General features: G+C 45.5%; 1 protein-coding gene across 1 annotated transcript in view; it reads left to right on the plus strand.

The window, feature by feature from the left end:
- Window positions 1-16,022, plus strand: part of HAUS8 (HAUS augmin like complex subunit 8) — a 95,380-nt gene that overhangs the window by 32,117 nt on the left and 47,241 nt on the right. Inside the window, exon 3 of the mRNA XM_066604613.1 lies at window positions 289-344. Coding sequence (XP_066460710.1) covers window positions 289-344 — 56 coding nt within the window. The remainder of the gene's footprint in view (window positions 1-288; window positions 345-16,022) is intronic.

Raw genomic sequence — 16,022 nt, forward strand, 5'->3', positions numbered from 1 at the left:
TTTTCCACTGATTCACTCCCAACAGTTTGCATTAGCTGCATATTTTCATGTTCCATTCTGCTATGACTAACGGGTTGCGTGTTTCGGACCCTTGCCATCTTAGATCTTGTACAAATAGTTTTGGATTTTAATTGCTGTTGGAGGACTTCGTTTCATGTATCCCACAGGGGTAAATCCTCCTCCGCCTGAAGTGTGAACAAAGCCTTACAGGGACATGGTGCTTGGATGGCAAGTAACTTGGTAGAACTGTATATTCATCACATAACGGCTCTTCTCTTGTATTAACAGCTCCCAAGGTGGTGAAATCTCGTTACATGCAGTATAGTAAGCCTAAAGCCACAAAGGTAAGTTAATCTGGGCAACAATTATTTTTTTTTAATTTATTTTTTGTCATATTGATTTTGTTTAACTTTGTACAAATGGGTCTTGAGGCGGCAATGTGCATTAACCCTTTGCAATCCAATTTTGGATTCAGGGTTTCCTAGGGGGGGTTTCTCTTTCTGCCATTATACAATGGCACCATCTGCTGGCTAGAGCCAGTAGTGCAGTATGGGACATGCTGGAGAGGCCCCCGACAAAATAGTGGCCAGTAATATACAGTAAGAATACCCTGCTGGATGTCTTACAACATCAGAAGCTGTACAGCCTTCAATCAGAATGTCTTTAGACGTCAGACAGTGGATTGGAAAGGGTTAAATAGCTGTTGGAGTAATGGCTAACCTTCATGCATGGAGAGGGCATGTGTCTCTAATCCTCCCTTCCTTTCCCTTGATATCTGCCGTTATCAGAGTCAACCCCCTCTACACGGGATATGAGCCTCCTCCATGCACAGCTGACACCCACCTCAATGCTAACCGTGGCATCTAAGTGGTGGTCAGAGATAACTGCTTGCTCCGTCGCCCACTCGGGCTCCCCATGGCACAAATGCAGCATGCTGACTGTCCTGGCTGCCGGAGGCCTAGTGAAGGCCAGCCATCCTTGTGCACCTATTGTAATCAGGTGACAGCAAAGGCACAATACACTGCAATATAGGGGTATGCAGTGTATTGTACAAGCTGTCAAGAGATCTTGCGTTCAAGTCCCACAAAGGTATTAAAAAGAACTTTTGCATTTATTACATATAAACAATAAAAAGATAAATGTAATTGGTATCGCTTCACACAAACAAAAGTCTGAAATAATAAAGCAACACTTGGGCACATCGGCTAACAAAAAGAAATAAAATGAAGATCAAAAAGCTGTACAAATCCCAAACTAATATAAATACTGCCGTGTACCCCACAGAAACTGGCACGACCGAAACAGAAAAATATAGTTAGGGGGTCTGACTGCTGTGACAGAAGGCAACTTTGAAACGGAGGAGGGGGGGGGGGGGGTCACTGTCACTTCCAGACTTCCTTGATTTAAGACTCTGATATCTTTATAGGCTACTTGCATTTGGCTTTATTTTGCGGGTCGTGTGCCGTACGTGGAATTCCATGCATAACATTACAGCCTATGACGCTATACACAGACTTGTTTTTCCACACTGACCCATTGTCTGAAGACTAAGGCCTCATGTCCACGGGGAAAATCAGGCCCGCTACGGATTCTACATGTAGAATCTGCAGCGGGTCCCTCCTGCCCCGCAGACATGAGCGCTGAAAATAGGAATTTAAAAGAATTTACCCATCTGTAGCGGGCGGGGAAAGCCTTCTCTTCCTCACGGCCGGATCTTCTTTTTCGGCCGGCAGATGAACTCGTCGCGGCTGCGGCACGTCGCTGACGTGCCGCGCGCATGCGCCGGGCACATCCGCCGAGCCAAAGCAAGAAAGATGCAGCCGTGAGGAAGAGAAGACCTTCCCCGCCCGCTACGGATGGGTAAATTCTTTTAAATTCCTATTTTAGGTCTCCCGCGGATCCGGACGGCTTCCATAGGCTTCAATAGAAGCCCGCGGGAGCCGTCCCCGCGGGAGACCCGCACGAAAATGGAGCATGGTCCAGATTTTTTCATGCTCCTTTTTTTTTTTTAAATCCCTTTTATTGACCATCCGCGGGTATTTATCTACCCCGCGGGTGGTCAATGCATCCCTATGGGGTGCGGATCCGCGGGCAGGAGAAGAGTTAAAATCTGCTGCGGATTTTAATTCTTATTTTGCCCGTGGACATGAGCCCTTAGCAAGATTTTTTTCTGCTACAAAAAAGTGCATCTTCCAATAAAAAAGTAAATTTGGCTTTGCTATAATCACAGCTGTTCCTGTTAAGTGAACACTAAAAAAAACTAAACCCAAATAATGGTGGGACTCCTCGCTTGATTTATTTTATTTGTTTTTTTTTTTCTATTCTACACCCAACAAACTTTCCATGCATTTCTGAATCTACTTTGTAATCCACTAACTGGTGCCATTACTACAATATGAGCTAAACGAGGCTGTTGAGCTGCTGCAGAACAGTTTTATCATTAACTTTTACAGAAAACGAGGATCTGACCTCTAAGTGATGATGGAGTAACACTTAATTTTGGACCTTTTTGTTTAACCCCTTAGTGACCAAGCCTGTTTGCTCCTTAATGACCAGGCCAAATTTTGCAAATCTGACACATGTCACTTTAACATGGAAAAACACCAGAAAGGTTTTGCATATCCAAGAGATTCTGACATTGTTTTTTCGCCACATGTTGTACTTCATTTAGGCGGAAAAAAAAGACCGATACAATTTGTGTTTATTTATTAAAAGCGCCAAAATTGGGAACATTTTGAAAAAAATAGTCATTTTTTTTCACATTTCCAACTGCAATATCTCAAATATGTGCAAACATAATATAGAAATTTTTGCTAAGATATATATTTCCATCCGTTTACTTTATTTTGGGCGCACATTGGAAAAACGTTCGTTTTTTTTTCTTACCATTTAGGAGATGTACAAATTTACAAATTTAACATTACTTTTCAGCATTTTGAGGAACACTTTGTTTTCCTACACCAAGCCAAGATTGGAAAGGCTCATAAGAGTCAACATAATAGATACCCCCACAAGTGACCCAATTTAAAAAACTACACCCCTTAACGTATTCACTGAGGGGTGTCATTAGTATTTTAACCCCACAGTTTGTTTTCAGGAGTCAATGCAATTTAGAAGAGAAAAACTAAAATTTCATATTTTTGCAAATATGTCATTTTAAAGACAGGACTTTTTTCTATAGTGTACATGAAAATGAGGATTTGCACCCCAGAATGGATACCCCTGTTTCTCCCGTGCTCAGAAACATACCCATTGTGGCCCTAGTATTACGTCTGGATGCACAATGTGGCCCAAAATGAAAGGAGCAACCGGTGGCTTTCGGAACAGAAATTTTGCTTGAAGGAGATTTAGTCCCCATTGCCCACTTGTAGAGCCATTGAGTGACCAAAACGATGGAGAACCCCCACAAGTGACCCCATTATGAAAAGTAGACCCCTTAACGAATTTATCTAGGGGTACGTTGACTTTTTTGACTTCACAGTTTTTGAATGAATCTAAGCCAAGCAGAAGGAAAAAAATTATGATTTCCATTTTTTTGGCAATTGTGTCAATTTTTAAAAACAGGTTTTTTTTGTCCAGTGTACATAGGAATGAAGACGTTCACCCCAAAATGGATACCCCCATTTGTCCCGTATTCAGAAACATACCCATTGTGGCCCTAATCTACTTAAAGGAAACATGGCTAGGCCTATAATGGAAGGAGCACCCGTTGGATTTCAGGGTACAACGGAATAAATTCCAGGCCCCATTGCCCACTTGTAGAGCCATTGAGCAGCCAAAACGATAGAGAACCCCCACAAATGACCCCATTTTGAAAACTAGACCCCTTAACGAATTTATCTAGGGGTGTACTGCGTATTTTGACCCCACAGTATTTGAATGAATCTAAGTAAAGCAGAACGGAAAAAATTACGATTTTCATTTTTTTTGGCAATTTTGTCAATTTAAAAAGTTTTTTTTGTCCAGTGTACATAGGAATGAAGACGTTCACCCCAAAATGGATACCCCCGTTTGTCCCGTGTTCAGAAACATACCCATTGTGGCCCTAATCTACTTACAGGACACATGGCTAGGCCCATAATGGAGGGAATGCCCGCTGGATTTCAGGGCAGAACTGAATAAATTCCAGGTCCCATTGCCCACTTATACGGAAAAAAAATTGACTTCCTAAAAATAATCCCCCCCCCCCCCCCGCCGCCATCCCCATTTTTTGGCATTGTCTAAATATTAGATAAAAGTAATAATATAAACTGCGTTTCATGTCCGACGGCGGGGGTAATTACGGAGGCTGGTTGGGATGGGCACATGGGGCAAGAAAATCGTGTATCCCCCCCTCCTCTCTCGCTTTTTTGGGCGGTATTTCGTGACCTCAGCGGTGGGGATGGGGTGTAAAAAGTGGCGCTGTGAGGCTTTGTAATCTTGCTGCGGTGCGGCGGTCTCACACAGAAGGCGCTCAACAAGGTGCTCCTGGAACTGCATGAAGGCGAGCGTTCCCGGGGCTTCTTGTAAATTACGGATTACAGGTAGCGGTCTGAATAACGCCGGGCTCACGCAGCCATATGTGGAATCTGCTTGTGGAGGCCCGCAGCGGATTCCAGCTGTGAGCCCGGCTGTGACCCTGCGTACAGCCGCGTAATGTACTGCGCATAACTGCGTACTCACACAGGCGGTCATGCGCAGTACACCGTTGTTTGTTTTTATTTCCCGCGCCGTCGCTTACAGATGACCCGGGTACCCGCAGCCAGTACACAATGTATTTGCACATGGGGTGCGAGTATATCTGCGGTCATAGAGCACAATGGGCTCTAGGTCGCGGATATCCCCGGTAAAATATGGCATGCCGTGTTCTGTTTTCTGCGAATGGATTACGTAATTCCGACCCGCTTATTGGGGGGAATTGTGTAATCCAATGCATGTGATTGATCCGTGGATTACCGCTGATCAAGCGCATGCAGAACCCGTAATTCCTCTCCGGTCATGTGTGACCGGCCTAATGTTAGATCGCTACTTTATCACGTGACCGTGGACCGCTCAACAAGGCCATCGGTCACTGCTCCAGGCTCTCGGTGACCATTGGTCGCTGGAGCAAGGCGATTTAAAATTTCCTGGACTCCCCGGCTCCTGCGAATGTGTCCGGCATTTTGCCGGTGGGCGCATACCCAGTAGCCGGCAGGATCCATGGAGGATAATCGCATCTGGATTCAAATGCGGAAGCCTCTGAGAAGATGTTTCATCTCCTCTCACCGATCGCATCGGTGAGGGGAGATGAAACTTCCACTTTCTTAAGAACTTTTACATGATCGCCATTATGGATTGGATAACGGCGATCACGTGACCAGTAACCGCATACCGCGGCTCCCCGTGACATCTCCAGGCTCTTGGCTACCTTTTGTAGCCAGCAGCAGGGAGATTTTAAATTTCTTGGGCAATCTTTCACTTTTGCGCATGCGTCCGCCATCATGCTGACAGGCGCATGTGCCAAAGCTGGGGTAAGGTCCACGGATCAACATCCCACCAGGGAACAAATCCGGGACCTTGGGTACGTAATTTCATCTCCCCTTATGGATACGATCCGTAAGGGGAGATGAAACTTTAACTTTTTAAACTTTTTTTTAACTTTTAACTATATCCGATGGATAACGGTGATTATATGACTGGAAACCGCATACAGCGGTCCCCAGTCATATCTCCCTGCACTCGGCTATCTGTGACAGCCGGGTGCAGGGAGATTTTGAATTTGCCGCATGCGCAGAAGCCAGCGGAGGGTCCCAAGACCGGCCGGAGGACATGGAGGAAGTGGGGTGAGTATTTTCACCTTCCCTCATGGATCCGATCCATGAGGGGAGGTGAAACTTTTCTTTTTTTTACATCTTGCCTCACTTTTCAGCGATCGCTGTTATCCATTGGATAACGGCGATCGCGGTATCGGGGACCGCTCACCGCAGTCCCCGCTGACATCTCCTGTCTCCCGGCTACCTACGGGAGGCAGGAGCCAGCAGACTTTTAATTTCCTGGGCCGTCAGGCCTTCTGCGCATGCGGCTGGCGTAATGCCGCCTGGCGCGCATGCGCAGAAGGCCGGCTTCGGGGCCCGGAGGACCAGGAGAGCGGGGAGCAGTGCGGCGGACGGAGGTGAGTAATTTCAGCTGCCCTGATGGATCTGATCCATCAGGGCAGCTGAATCTTTAACTTTTTAAAAACTTATTTAAACTTTTATGCGATCGGCGCTATCGATTTGGATAGCGCCAAACGCCTTGCCAGGGGGAGGGGGGGGTCCCTGAAGCCTGGGATGACAGCTCCATGCTGTCGGCTACCTACGGGCACCGACAGCATGGAGCTGTCACGTCCAGAGCCCAATGGGCTTTATTCTCTGCAGGGCACATGTTTTTACGTCCTCAGAGAATAAAGCCCACTTGGGCAGGACGTAAAAACACTATGGGCTGGGTCGTTAAGGGGTTAATGGAAAAGGGATAAAATGCTTGAAATAGGTGCACTTTAAAGGGTAAAATTCTGATTGCCTGCAGCCACCACTAGGGGGCAGTTGAGGAGTTTGCACACAAGTTCTGTGTGATCTACACAGGAAGTAGTAAGTTTCCCTAGAGGAATTCAGAATTTTTTTAAGCTAATTCAAATCTGTGGAAAAATAACTTGCTGGATAAAGGCTTTTACAGTGTTGGAGAACGGCATTTGGCTTTGATCTTTTTAACTATCTGACGGCATTTTTTCCGCCGTCTGTTTTTTGTTTTCCACCCTTTAGTGGCACAAATTGTAATCTCGATTCAGAGCAGGCAGAGACTCCTTATGATGAATGTAATGTCCTTTTCCTTGTGAAGAAGGACTTTTGCTACAAACAGTTGGAATAGACTAAAGCTTTTCTTTTGTTTACGTCGCCCCTAATATGCATATTATGCATGGATGCTGATTGTGATGCTTTAAACAAATTGTGTCTTCTTTATGTTTGTTATAGAGGAAACTATTGTATCTGTTTCTTGTAGCCATCCAGATAATTGCATCACCGTACACATAGTTGTTATGCTGTGGATTATCAGCTCTTTAACTACATAAGGGTCCGTTTACACCAAATGATCATTTGAATGGGAAAGCGCGGGCACACGTTTTATACCAGAAGACACATTGTTGGCGCGTGCAAACGAGAAATCGTTCAATCTATCACATTTGCTGTATAAGTGAGAGCAACTGAGCGAGCGCTATTTAAACCGAGCGGTAAGTCAACGAGCCAACGTCTGCTTGCGTAAAATGAACAAAAAGTGAACAATTTATTGTTTGTCGTTTGATCGTTGGCTGCGTGTACACTTCATAATCATTCATTTTAGCTCGCCTAAACAATAGTTGTTCCGTATACCGTAAAAGGGCCTTAACGTTGAACTGCAAACTTTCCATTTGCATACAATACAAAAGAGTGTTCTGCAGTTGCATCGTGAAGTCTGTTTAACTCTTTTCAATCCAATATTGGATTCAGGGTTTCCTAAAAGGCTTTTCTCTTTTTGCTGTTATTCAACAGTGCCATCTGCTGGCTAAAGCCCGTGTGTGTGCGCCAGAGAGGCTCCGACAGAGTGGCTAGCAATAGATGGTAAGAATACCCTGTCAGACGTCTTCTGACATTGGAGCTGTACAAGCTTCAATGAGAATGTAGGAAGACGGCAGACAGTGGATTGGAAAGGGTTAATAATCTAGCAGAGACGTCTGTCTTCAGGCTTCCTGCCATCTAATGGTTGCTTCTCACAGCCTGTACACTCGCTGGACTCACAAAACTGTTCACAGTGAGGGTGATCGATGAGTGGAACAGGTTGCCACGGGAGGTAGGGCGTTCTCCTTTAATGGAAGTGTTCAGAGGCTGGACATACATCTGTCTGGGATGACTTGGTAATCCTGCATTGAGCAGGGGGTTGGATCCAATGACCCTGGAGGTCCCTTTCAATTCTATGATTCTAAGGAGCAACATCCCTCAGCTGCTCCATAGTGATGCACCCTGTATCTTTAACACTGTCACCAATAAGAAGTAAGGGACGGGAGAAAGGGGACGTACACTGTGTATAGCCACTGGCAGGGACGCTCCATTTCAACCATGGGCACTTTAAGTGGCATGCAGCTTCCGTGCTCGGTGCTGTAGCTGGCCTGCTGCGTTTCGTGGCTGACCGTGTCCGACCTTAGAGGATTCAGCCTTCTAGGCAGGAGACAGTGTGCGGGCACTGCATGAACCATATGCATAAATTTGTTCTGCACACAATCCTATAGATTAGGATGTCCTGAACATATCGCCAAGCTGTCATTGTCCCTTGTACCACTACTAGAGGTGACTGACTGTCGTATGCGATGGCCCCCCAGACCGTCACACCAGCAGGGGGCAGTGTTCTGCTCCACAGCAAAGGGAGGGTTGAGGCGCTCATCCTGAGGCCTCTAGACATGAACCTGGCCGTTGTCAGGGCCCAAACGAAACCTGGGTTCGCCGCTGAATACGACCCGGTTCCACTCTGTTGTAGTCAAGTTTTGTCGTTCACAACACCACTGCAAACGTAGGGGCTGGTGGGTGAGTGTCAAAGGCTGTACATGTAACGGGGACCATGAGACCAAATGTCCTTCAGCCAAGCGTCTGAAAGTGATTTCGACAGACACAGGGGTGTAACAATGTTGCCACCTGTCTCTGGATGGTGGACAATAAAACAGAGTGGCTGGTGCTTGTCAGACGATCAGATGCCCCTCTCTACTGGTGGGCATCCTGAGCCCGGTTACCCTGTGTGTCCTCAGACGTCCACTGCTCCCAACACCTCCTAACAGTCTGGTCAGACGCTCCTCTCTACTGGTGGTCTGTCGGGGGCGTCCTGAGCCCGGTCACCTTGTGTTCCCCCATCCACTGGTCCCAACACCTCCTAACAGTCTGGTCAGACGCTCCTCTGTGCTGGTGGTCTGTTGGGGGCGTCCTGAGCCCGGTCACTTTGTATGCCCTCATTCACTGGTCCCAACACCTCCTAATAGTCTTGTCAGATGCTGGTGGTCTGTCGGTGGCGTCTTGAGCCCGGTCACCTTGTGTGTCCTCAGACATCCACTGGTGCAAACGCCTCCTAACCGTCTGGTCAGGATGGCCAGTGGGGGGACAATTCATCGATACAACCAACCAGCTTGTCGCATCCCAATTATGCGCCCCTCTCAGACTCTGGTAACGGGGTGAAATCTCTTCTCTGCGTCGTAGAGGTGTCTAATGGTCAACAAGCTCTACACAAGCGGAAGAAGAGGTCACTACACACAAGGAGCCTCTAAGAGCCTTTTATAGGCCATGGGTGGAACCACTTTTAGGGCCTCCAGTGACAAGACCATTCATCTAATCACCACAACTCATCATTTGTATATCTGCCTGAGATGGAACTACATGCCGGGTTCTACAGCAAAACAAGGGGCGGATTTTCTTTTTTGACAAAACATCTGTTTCACGTTTTTATCCTGATTGGATGTCTTAACATTTGTAGATTTCTTCTATTGATAGTCATGCATGCAGATGTCGCTTACTAATGATGGGCTACCACGATAAAACAAGTCTTGTCTGGTCAAAGTTAACTTATGGCCCCTCAGTGAGAGAGAAATGCCCCTCTTGGAATGTGACCAATAGTCTATAAAATGAGAATGTAGTAATAAAACAAAATAGTAGATTATACTTGTAATTTTTCTCCTTCAAAACTTTTAATCAGATTCTTAACCCCTTAGTGACGAGCCTATTTTCTGTCTGAAGGACCAAGCGTTGGCAATCGTCCCATTGCTAGAGCCATAGCTTGTTGACATAGCCGTGTGGGGGCTTGTTTTTGTTTTGTTGGGTGGGGGGGGGGTTGTATTATTTATTGGCACCACTTTTGGGTACTTGTAATGTGTGGTTTTTTTATTTTGTTTTTTTTTTTTTAATATTGATACCATTTTAAGGTACAAGCGGAATTTTTTTTTTTTTAGGCTGCCTGCAGACGAGCGGTCGGATCCGGCAGCGAGCATTCTCGCCGCGCGATCCGACCCGAGCGCCTACTTACCCGTGCCTGGCGGCCCCGGCTCTTTCATGTCCCGGCTGCCGCGCAGCCGGTGCATGCGCAGACCGGAGCCGGCGGCCGGGTGAGTGCGTGCCCCGCAGAAAATTAGAACATGCCGCGGTTTGTTTGCCGCGCGAGATTTCGCGCGGCCAAACCGCGTCCGTCTGCATAGGAGTGCGTATTTTAATGCACTCCTATGCAAACTTTCAGCGGCGGAAATCCCGTGGCGGGATTTCCGCTCTTCTGCAGGCGGCCTTAATTTATTAATTTTTTATTGTGTCAGTTTGGGAGGTGAACAAAAGAAAAATGGCAATTCTGGCATTCACCATGTGAGATAAATAACAATATATTTTCATTTTCTGGGTCGTTGAATGCAGCATTACCTATGATGTACTGCTTTTTCAAAAACTTTTCTTTTTTTTTCTTTTTTTTTATCCTTTGAAAAAGTGTTTTTGTGGGGAAAAATGCCTGACAGCCTATTAAAGGGGTTGTCCCGCGCCGAAACGGGTTTTGTTTTTTTCAATAGCCCCCCCGTTCGGCGCGAGACAAACCCGATGCATGTGTTGGAAAAAAAAAAAACGGATAGTACTTACCCGAATCCCCGCGCTCCGGTGACTTCTTACTTACCTTGCGAAGATGGCCGCCGGGATCTTCACCCTCGGTGGACCGCAGGTCTTCTGTGCGGTCCATTGCCGATTCCAGCCTCCTGATTGGCTGGAATCGGCACACGTGACGGGGCGGAGCTACGAGGAGCAGCTCTCCAGCACGAGCGGCCCCATTCAAAACGGAGAAGACCGGACTGCGCAAGCGCGTCTAATCGGGCGATTAGACCCTGAAAATTAGACGTTGTCACCGTAGCAATGAAATCCTTTTTCAACTTTAATGAAACTTGTCACCGAAAGGACCAAAAATAATAAAACTTAGCTTTTATTGATTTTTAAATAATAAAAAGGCGTCCTTATATTTTCTCATATGTGCTAAAAGTCACACAATAATTAAAAACAGTAGGGCTTAGATATATAGATGAATACTGCTCTGTCCCAACAATCTAGGTGCATTGGCCGGGAATCGAACCCGGGCCTCCCGCGTGGCAGGCAAGAATTCTACCACTTCTACCACTTTTGTATTCCCTGATGTCTTTTTTCTATCCAGGGTTACTCAGATTTCTATTTGTCAATGACTTGCGCCACCAGATGTTTATTAAAGTGTGGTGAAGCACTCACTGTCAGTGACCTTGAACACTTTTAGTTCTCTATCACAGGGTAGGCCTGATGTCCTCTGATTAGTCACGGTACAGTGATGTCTGTTAATTTACAGTCAGTAATATTGTACCTGACACACATTTACTAGTACTGTCGTCCCATTTATAACAGTTGCTCATTAATATTGCTTGGGTCGTATTTGTTCTTATTATTTCTAGACCAATATCGCGGTGATTGATTTATATAGAAATCACCCCGATATGTCACCATTAGGTGTTAAGTCCGGAGTATGTTTTTGTATAATGCAGACCCAAGCTTATATTGGCTTGATACTCTATGGTATTCCCTTATGCCTATGACTGATCGCATGAGCCATTCATTTCTTATGGCTCATGTGATTATATACCAAGGTTAATTGCAACCAGACGACAGTTTCAGTGATTATCAAGGATAGAGATAAGTTGTTCCAAATAATAGTGTGTTTTCAATATGTTCTCTCTCCTACTTATACATAGGCTCTATTCCGGAGAGATGATGCTCCCACTTGTATAAGTGATTATTACAGGTAGAACATATATAAGATGAATAAAGACAGTGGCTGCATTAAATGGAACAGCTGCAGTATTCGTCTATGAGCTACTCATCCTTCAGGATTTAAATAGCTGCAATAAAATGCACATAGATAGTTTGGTGGTAGCCCAGAATGAATTCTAGGCTATCACCTATATCCAATGCCCTTTTGGATAAATCTCTGTCTCTGTATATGCAGTCTGTTGTGATGCACCAACAGCTGCTGACTAGAGTGATAATGATAGACTCTGTCTGTTATAGTTGTAGTTGTATATGTCTACGTGGGTTGCATTATGATGAACATACAACACCCACATAGATTAGTTCTTATGGAGAGAATCGGCCCATGGAACCTATCCCTCCCTCTCCATCTACGCGTTTCCACAACCTTGGAGATGGTTGCTTCCTCAGGATGGAGCTAACCTAACATGACCAGCCTCTCAGGCTGTCAGGATGTAAAATGAGCAGAGATGAAAATTAGACGGAGCCATGGCAACGGGGACGCCAGCAACGGAGCAGGTAAGTGAATAACTTCTGTATGGCTCATAATTAATGCACGATGTACATTACAAAGTGCATTAATATGGCCATACAGAAGTGTATACCCCAACTTTGTTTCGCGGGACAACCCCTTTAAGGCTGATATACATGCAACGATTATTGCTCAAAATTCGTCCAAACGACTGCTTTTGAGTGATGGCTGTTGCGTGTAAATGTGTGTCTATCCTGCACTTACCCTGCACTCTTCATCCATCCCTCAGTTCAGCTTAGCATAAAAGCTGTCATCCCTGATAAGAGGGACTGCACAATGTGTTCTCCGCGGGCAGCGCTGATAGCATTGTATGCATCCTACTGCCCACTGCAGAACAAAGTGATGTATTTAGAGAACAGACCACCCGCTGTTCTCTAAATACATGCAAATGAAGCTAGTTCTGTACTAATGTGCTGATTTAGCCCATTAGTAGCTAATGCAAAATCATTGCTCAAAACTGTCTGTTTCTGGCGAATTTTGAGCGATCATCTTTGCGTGTAAATTAGACTGCTGGAGGTGGATCTAATCAATGGAGTTATATGACAGACATGCCGTTTGTCAGGCTCCGGCTGCCATGAGAACCTATTCTTACCTTGCAATCACTCTGAGGGCACCGATGAGTCACAAAAGGAGCCCCCTCCCCCTGTCATCTGCTTAAATGCTGTAGTTGCTATTGATTGTGGCATATAGGGGGTTAAACTGCCAGGATCTGAGGTTTCTCTGCATCTGGCAGTTCACACTTGGGATGTGGCTTCCATACATAAAGGTATGGCAGATATTACTAGCATCCAACAATGGCTTTCATCTGCTGTTCCTTAAAACAGTTTTCCCCAAGTCCCCAAGTTCTTCTGCTTTCATAGACAATAATAATTCTTTGAGATCCACTTTCTGTATTGTGTTGCTCGACATTTTTTGCTCTTAAAGGGGTTATCCCGCGAAAGCAAGTTGGGGTATACACTTCTGTATGGCCATATTAATGTACTTTGTAATGTACATCGTGCATTAATTATGAGCCATACAGAAGTTATTCACTTACCTGTTCCGTTGCTGGCGTCCTCGTCTCCATGGTGCCGTCTAATTTTCAGCGTCTAATCGCCAGATTAGACGCGCTTGCGCAGTCCGGTCTTCTTCTTTTCTGAATGGGGCCGCTCGTGCCGGAGAGCGGCTCCGTGTAGCTCCGCCCCATCACGTGCCGATTCCAGCCAATCAGGAGGCTGGAATCGGCAATGGACCGCACAGAAGCCCTGCGGTCCACCGAGGGAGAAGATCCCGGCGGCCATCTTCAACCGGTAAGTAAGAAGTCACCGGAGCGCGGGGATTCAGGTAAGCGCTGTGCGTTTTTTTTTTTAAGTCCCTGCATCGGGGTTGTCCTGCGCCGAACGGGGGGGCTGTTGAAAAAAAAAACAACCCGTTTTGGCGCGGGACAACCCCTTTAACAATGTAAAGAGGCTTTACTTTCTCCATACGTGTACCCACACTGGTCCACTGACCAATTGGCATACTTGCCCCCTCGCATTGTGCCCCGGTGCCCCCGCTCCCTCACTCTGTACTGCACAACTCCAAGCACCCGTTTTATTCTTGATATCGGCGTTGCTGCAACAAAACTGCGTTAAATTCTCTCGCATATTTGTGAATGAGGTTGTTGGCGTATTTCACTACTGCGTATCCAGCAGACTCCGCATGGACTCAACAGTGGTCAGTGGGGCTACCCCTACTCCCTGATGGACTGTATGAAACAAAGCAAAATGCTGCTGTTCTGCTCTGATTTGCTGCTTTTTTTTTTTTTAACTCGTTTTTTTGGCAAGTAAGCAATTTACAATAATAAAACTTCTGCAGTACAAGGTCGTATACGAGGTTCAAAAGCAAACGGTGACAAATTTACATTGTTCATTAAGTACGGTACATTTCACGGGTAGAAATGAGAAAAGGGGAATGGTGGGGAGAGGAGGCTTATAGGAGATTCATGGGGGGGGGGGGGGGGTAGGGAGCAACAGCTCCCGTAGTAAAGGTCGCATACCGGTTGTAGGGCTGTTAGTAAGTGTGTAAGCGTCTGTGTGGGGGAAGGGGAAGAAAAATGGGTGGTAAATGTGTCCAAAGTGAGGAATTTTGTGTAGTATGAAGTGTATAGTTGCCAGGGGCTTTTGGACAGGGCGTTCTAGCTAAAGTGTTCAAGAGCGATAATTGGGTTTTGAAAGATGGCGGTCAGTCCCCTGGGTTGCTAATGTCGTCTTTGCAGTGCTGAGGTGAGAGGTTGCTGAGGATACAGAGTTAATGACGAGTCGCACCACTGACCCCACACCTTTTTGGAATTTGTCTTGGCACTTGCGTGCCTTAAATACTAGGTTGCTGTAGGGTATGGTTGAGTTGGTAATCTTTTTCCACATAGCCAAAGTTGGGCGACTTGGGTCTATCCATCGCAGTGCAAAACAAAACTTCCCGCAAGAAGACTCTGCCATAGTGTTGCCAATGTTCTGCATCAAGGACACCAAAGAGGCATATTTCCGGTGATTTGCCATTTTTGACACAACATGGACCTGCTTATGAATAAGCTGTTAGGTTGGTTTTTACAAGTAGCTTTCATAGTGCTCCTTCATATGGCCGTATGCATGTATTACGTAGCGTTTTACCACTGTGTTAGCCGGCCTATCGCCCGCGTGGCAGAGATTTAAGACTGCGCATGTTGTGGATATACGCAATGTACAGCGTTTACTACAACACCCAGAGCGAACAATAGAGCTATACATGTGTAACACGTGGTAAAACCAGTGCCATGCGTGTTATAAGCAATGAAAAAAAGCTATTGTGAGTGGGACATACAAAAATCATTGTATTTGAATTGCTGCCATGTACCGCATATTTTTCGCGCGTCCATTATACGCAATTCAAATACGTTCCTGTGAATGAGCCCTTAGAAGAAAACAATGTGACATTTCCAGATGTTAGCTGTGGTTCAATAGAAATTTATCAAATGCAGAGCAGCTATTTTTGCCATTTGGATTTCTGCAAAACACATCATGCTTTAGGCTGCCGGTCCACGGGCATAGCGTTTTCCCAGAGCAGATTTCCGCCACAGAAGAACATAGGTTCATTGCATAAAATCAGTCATTAACCCCTTCATGACATGGCCTATTTTGAGCTTAAGGACGCAACAATTTTTGGCGGATTTTCTTCTCCGTTTATCAAAAGCCATAACTTTTTTATTTTTCCGTCGACGCGGCCGTATGAGGGCTTGTTTTTTGCGTGGCGAACTGTAGTTTTTATCGGTGCCACTTTTCGGTACATGGACTATATTGTAAACCTTTTTTTTTTTTTAATGATAGCAGGGAGAGAAAACGCATCAATTCTGCCATAGATTTTTTTATTTTTTTTTTACAGCGTTAATCATGCAGCATAAATGAGATATTCCATTTTTTCTGCGGGTCGGTACGGTTACAACGATACCAAAATTCTTACATTTTTTTTAGGTTTTCCCACTTTTCTGCAATAAAAACCCTTTTTCTTGGAAATCTTTTTTTTTTTTCTAAATCGCTGCATTCAAAGTCCTGTAACTTTTTTATTTTTCTATGTACGGCACTCTGAGGGCTTATTTTTTGCGAGACGAGCTGTAGATTTTATTGGTACCATTTTGGGGTACATATTTTGATCACTTTTATTGCGTTTTTAGTGAGGCAAAATGCTATAATGCCTCAGTTTTT

This window comes from Eleutherodactylus coqui, chromosome 5, assembly GCF_035609145.1.
Source record: "Eleutherodactylus coqui strain aEleCoq1 chromosome 5, aEleCoq1.hap1, whole genome shotgun sequence".
NCBI classification, from domain to species: Eukaryota; Metazoa; Chordata; class Amphibia; order Anura; family Eleutherodactylidae; genus Eleutherodactylus; species Eleutherodactylus coqui.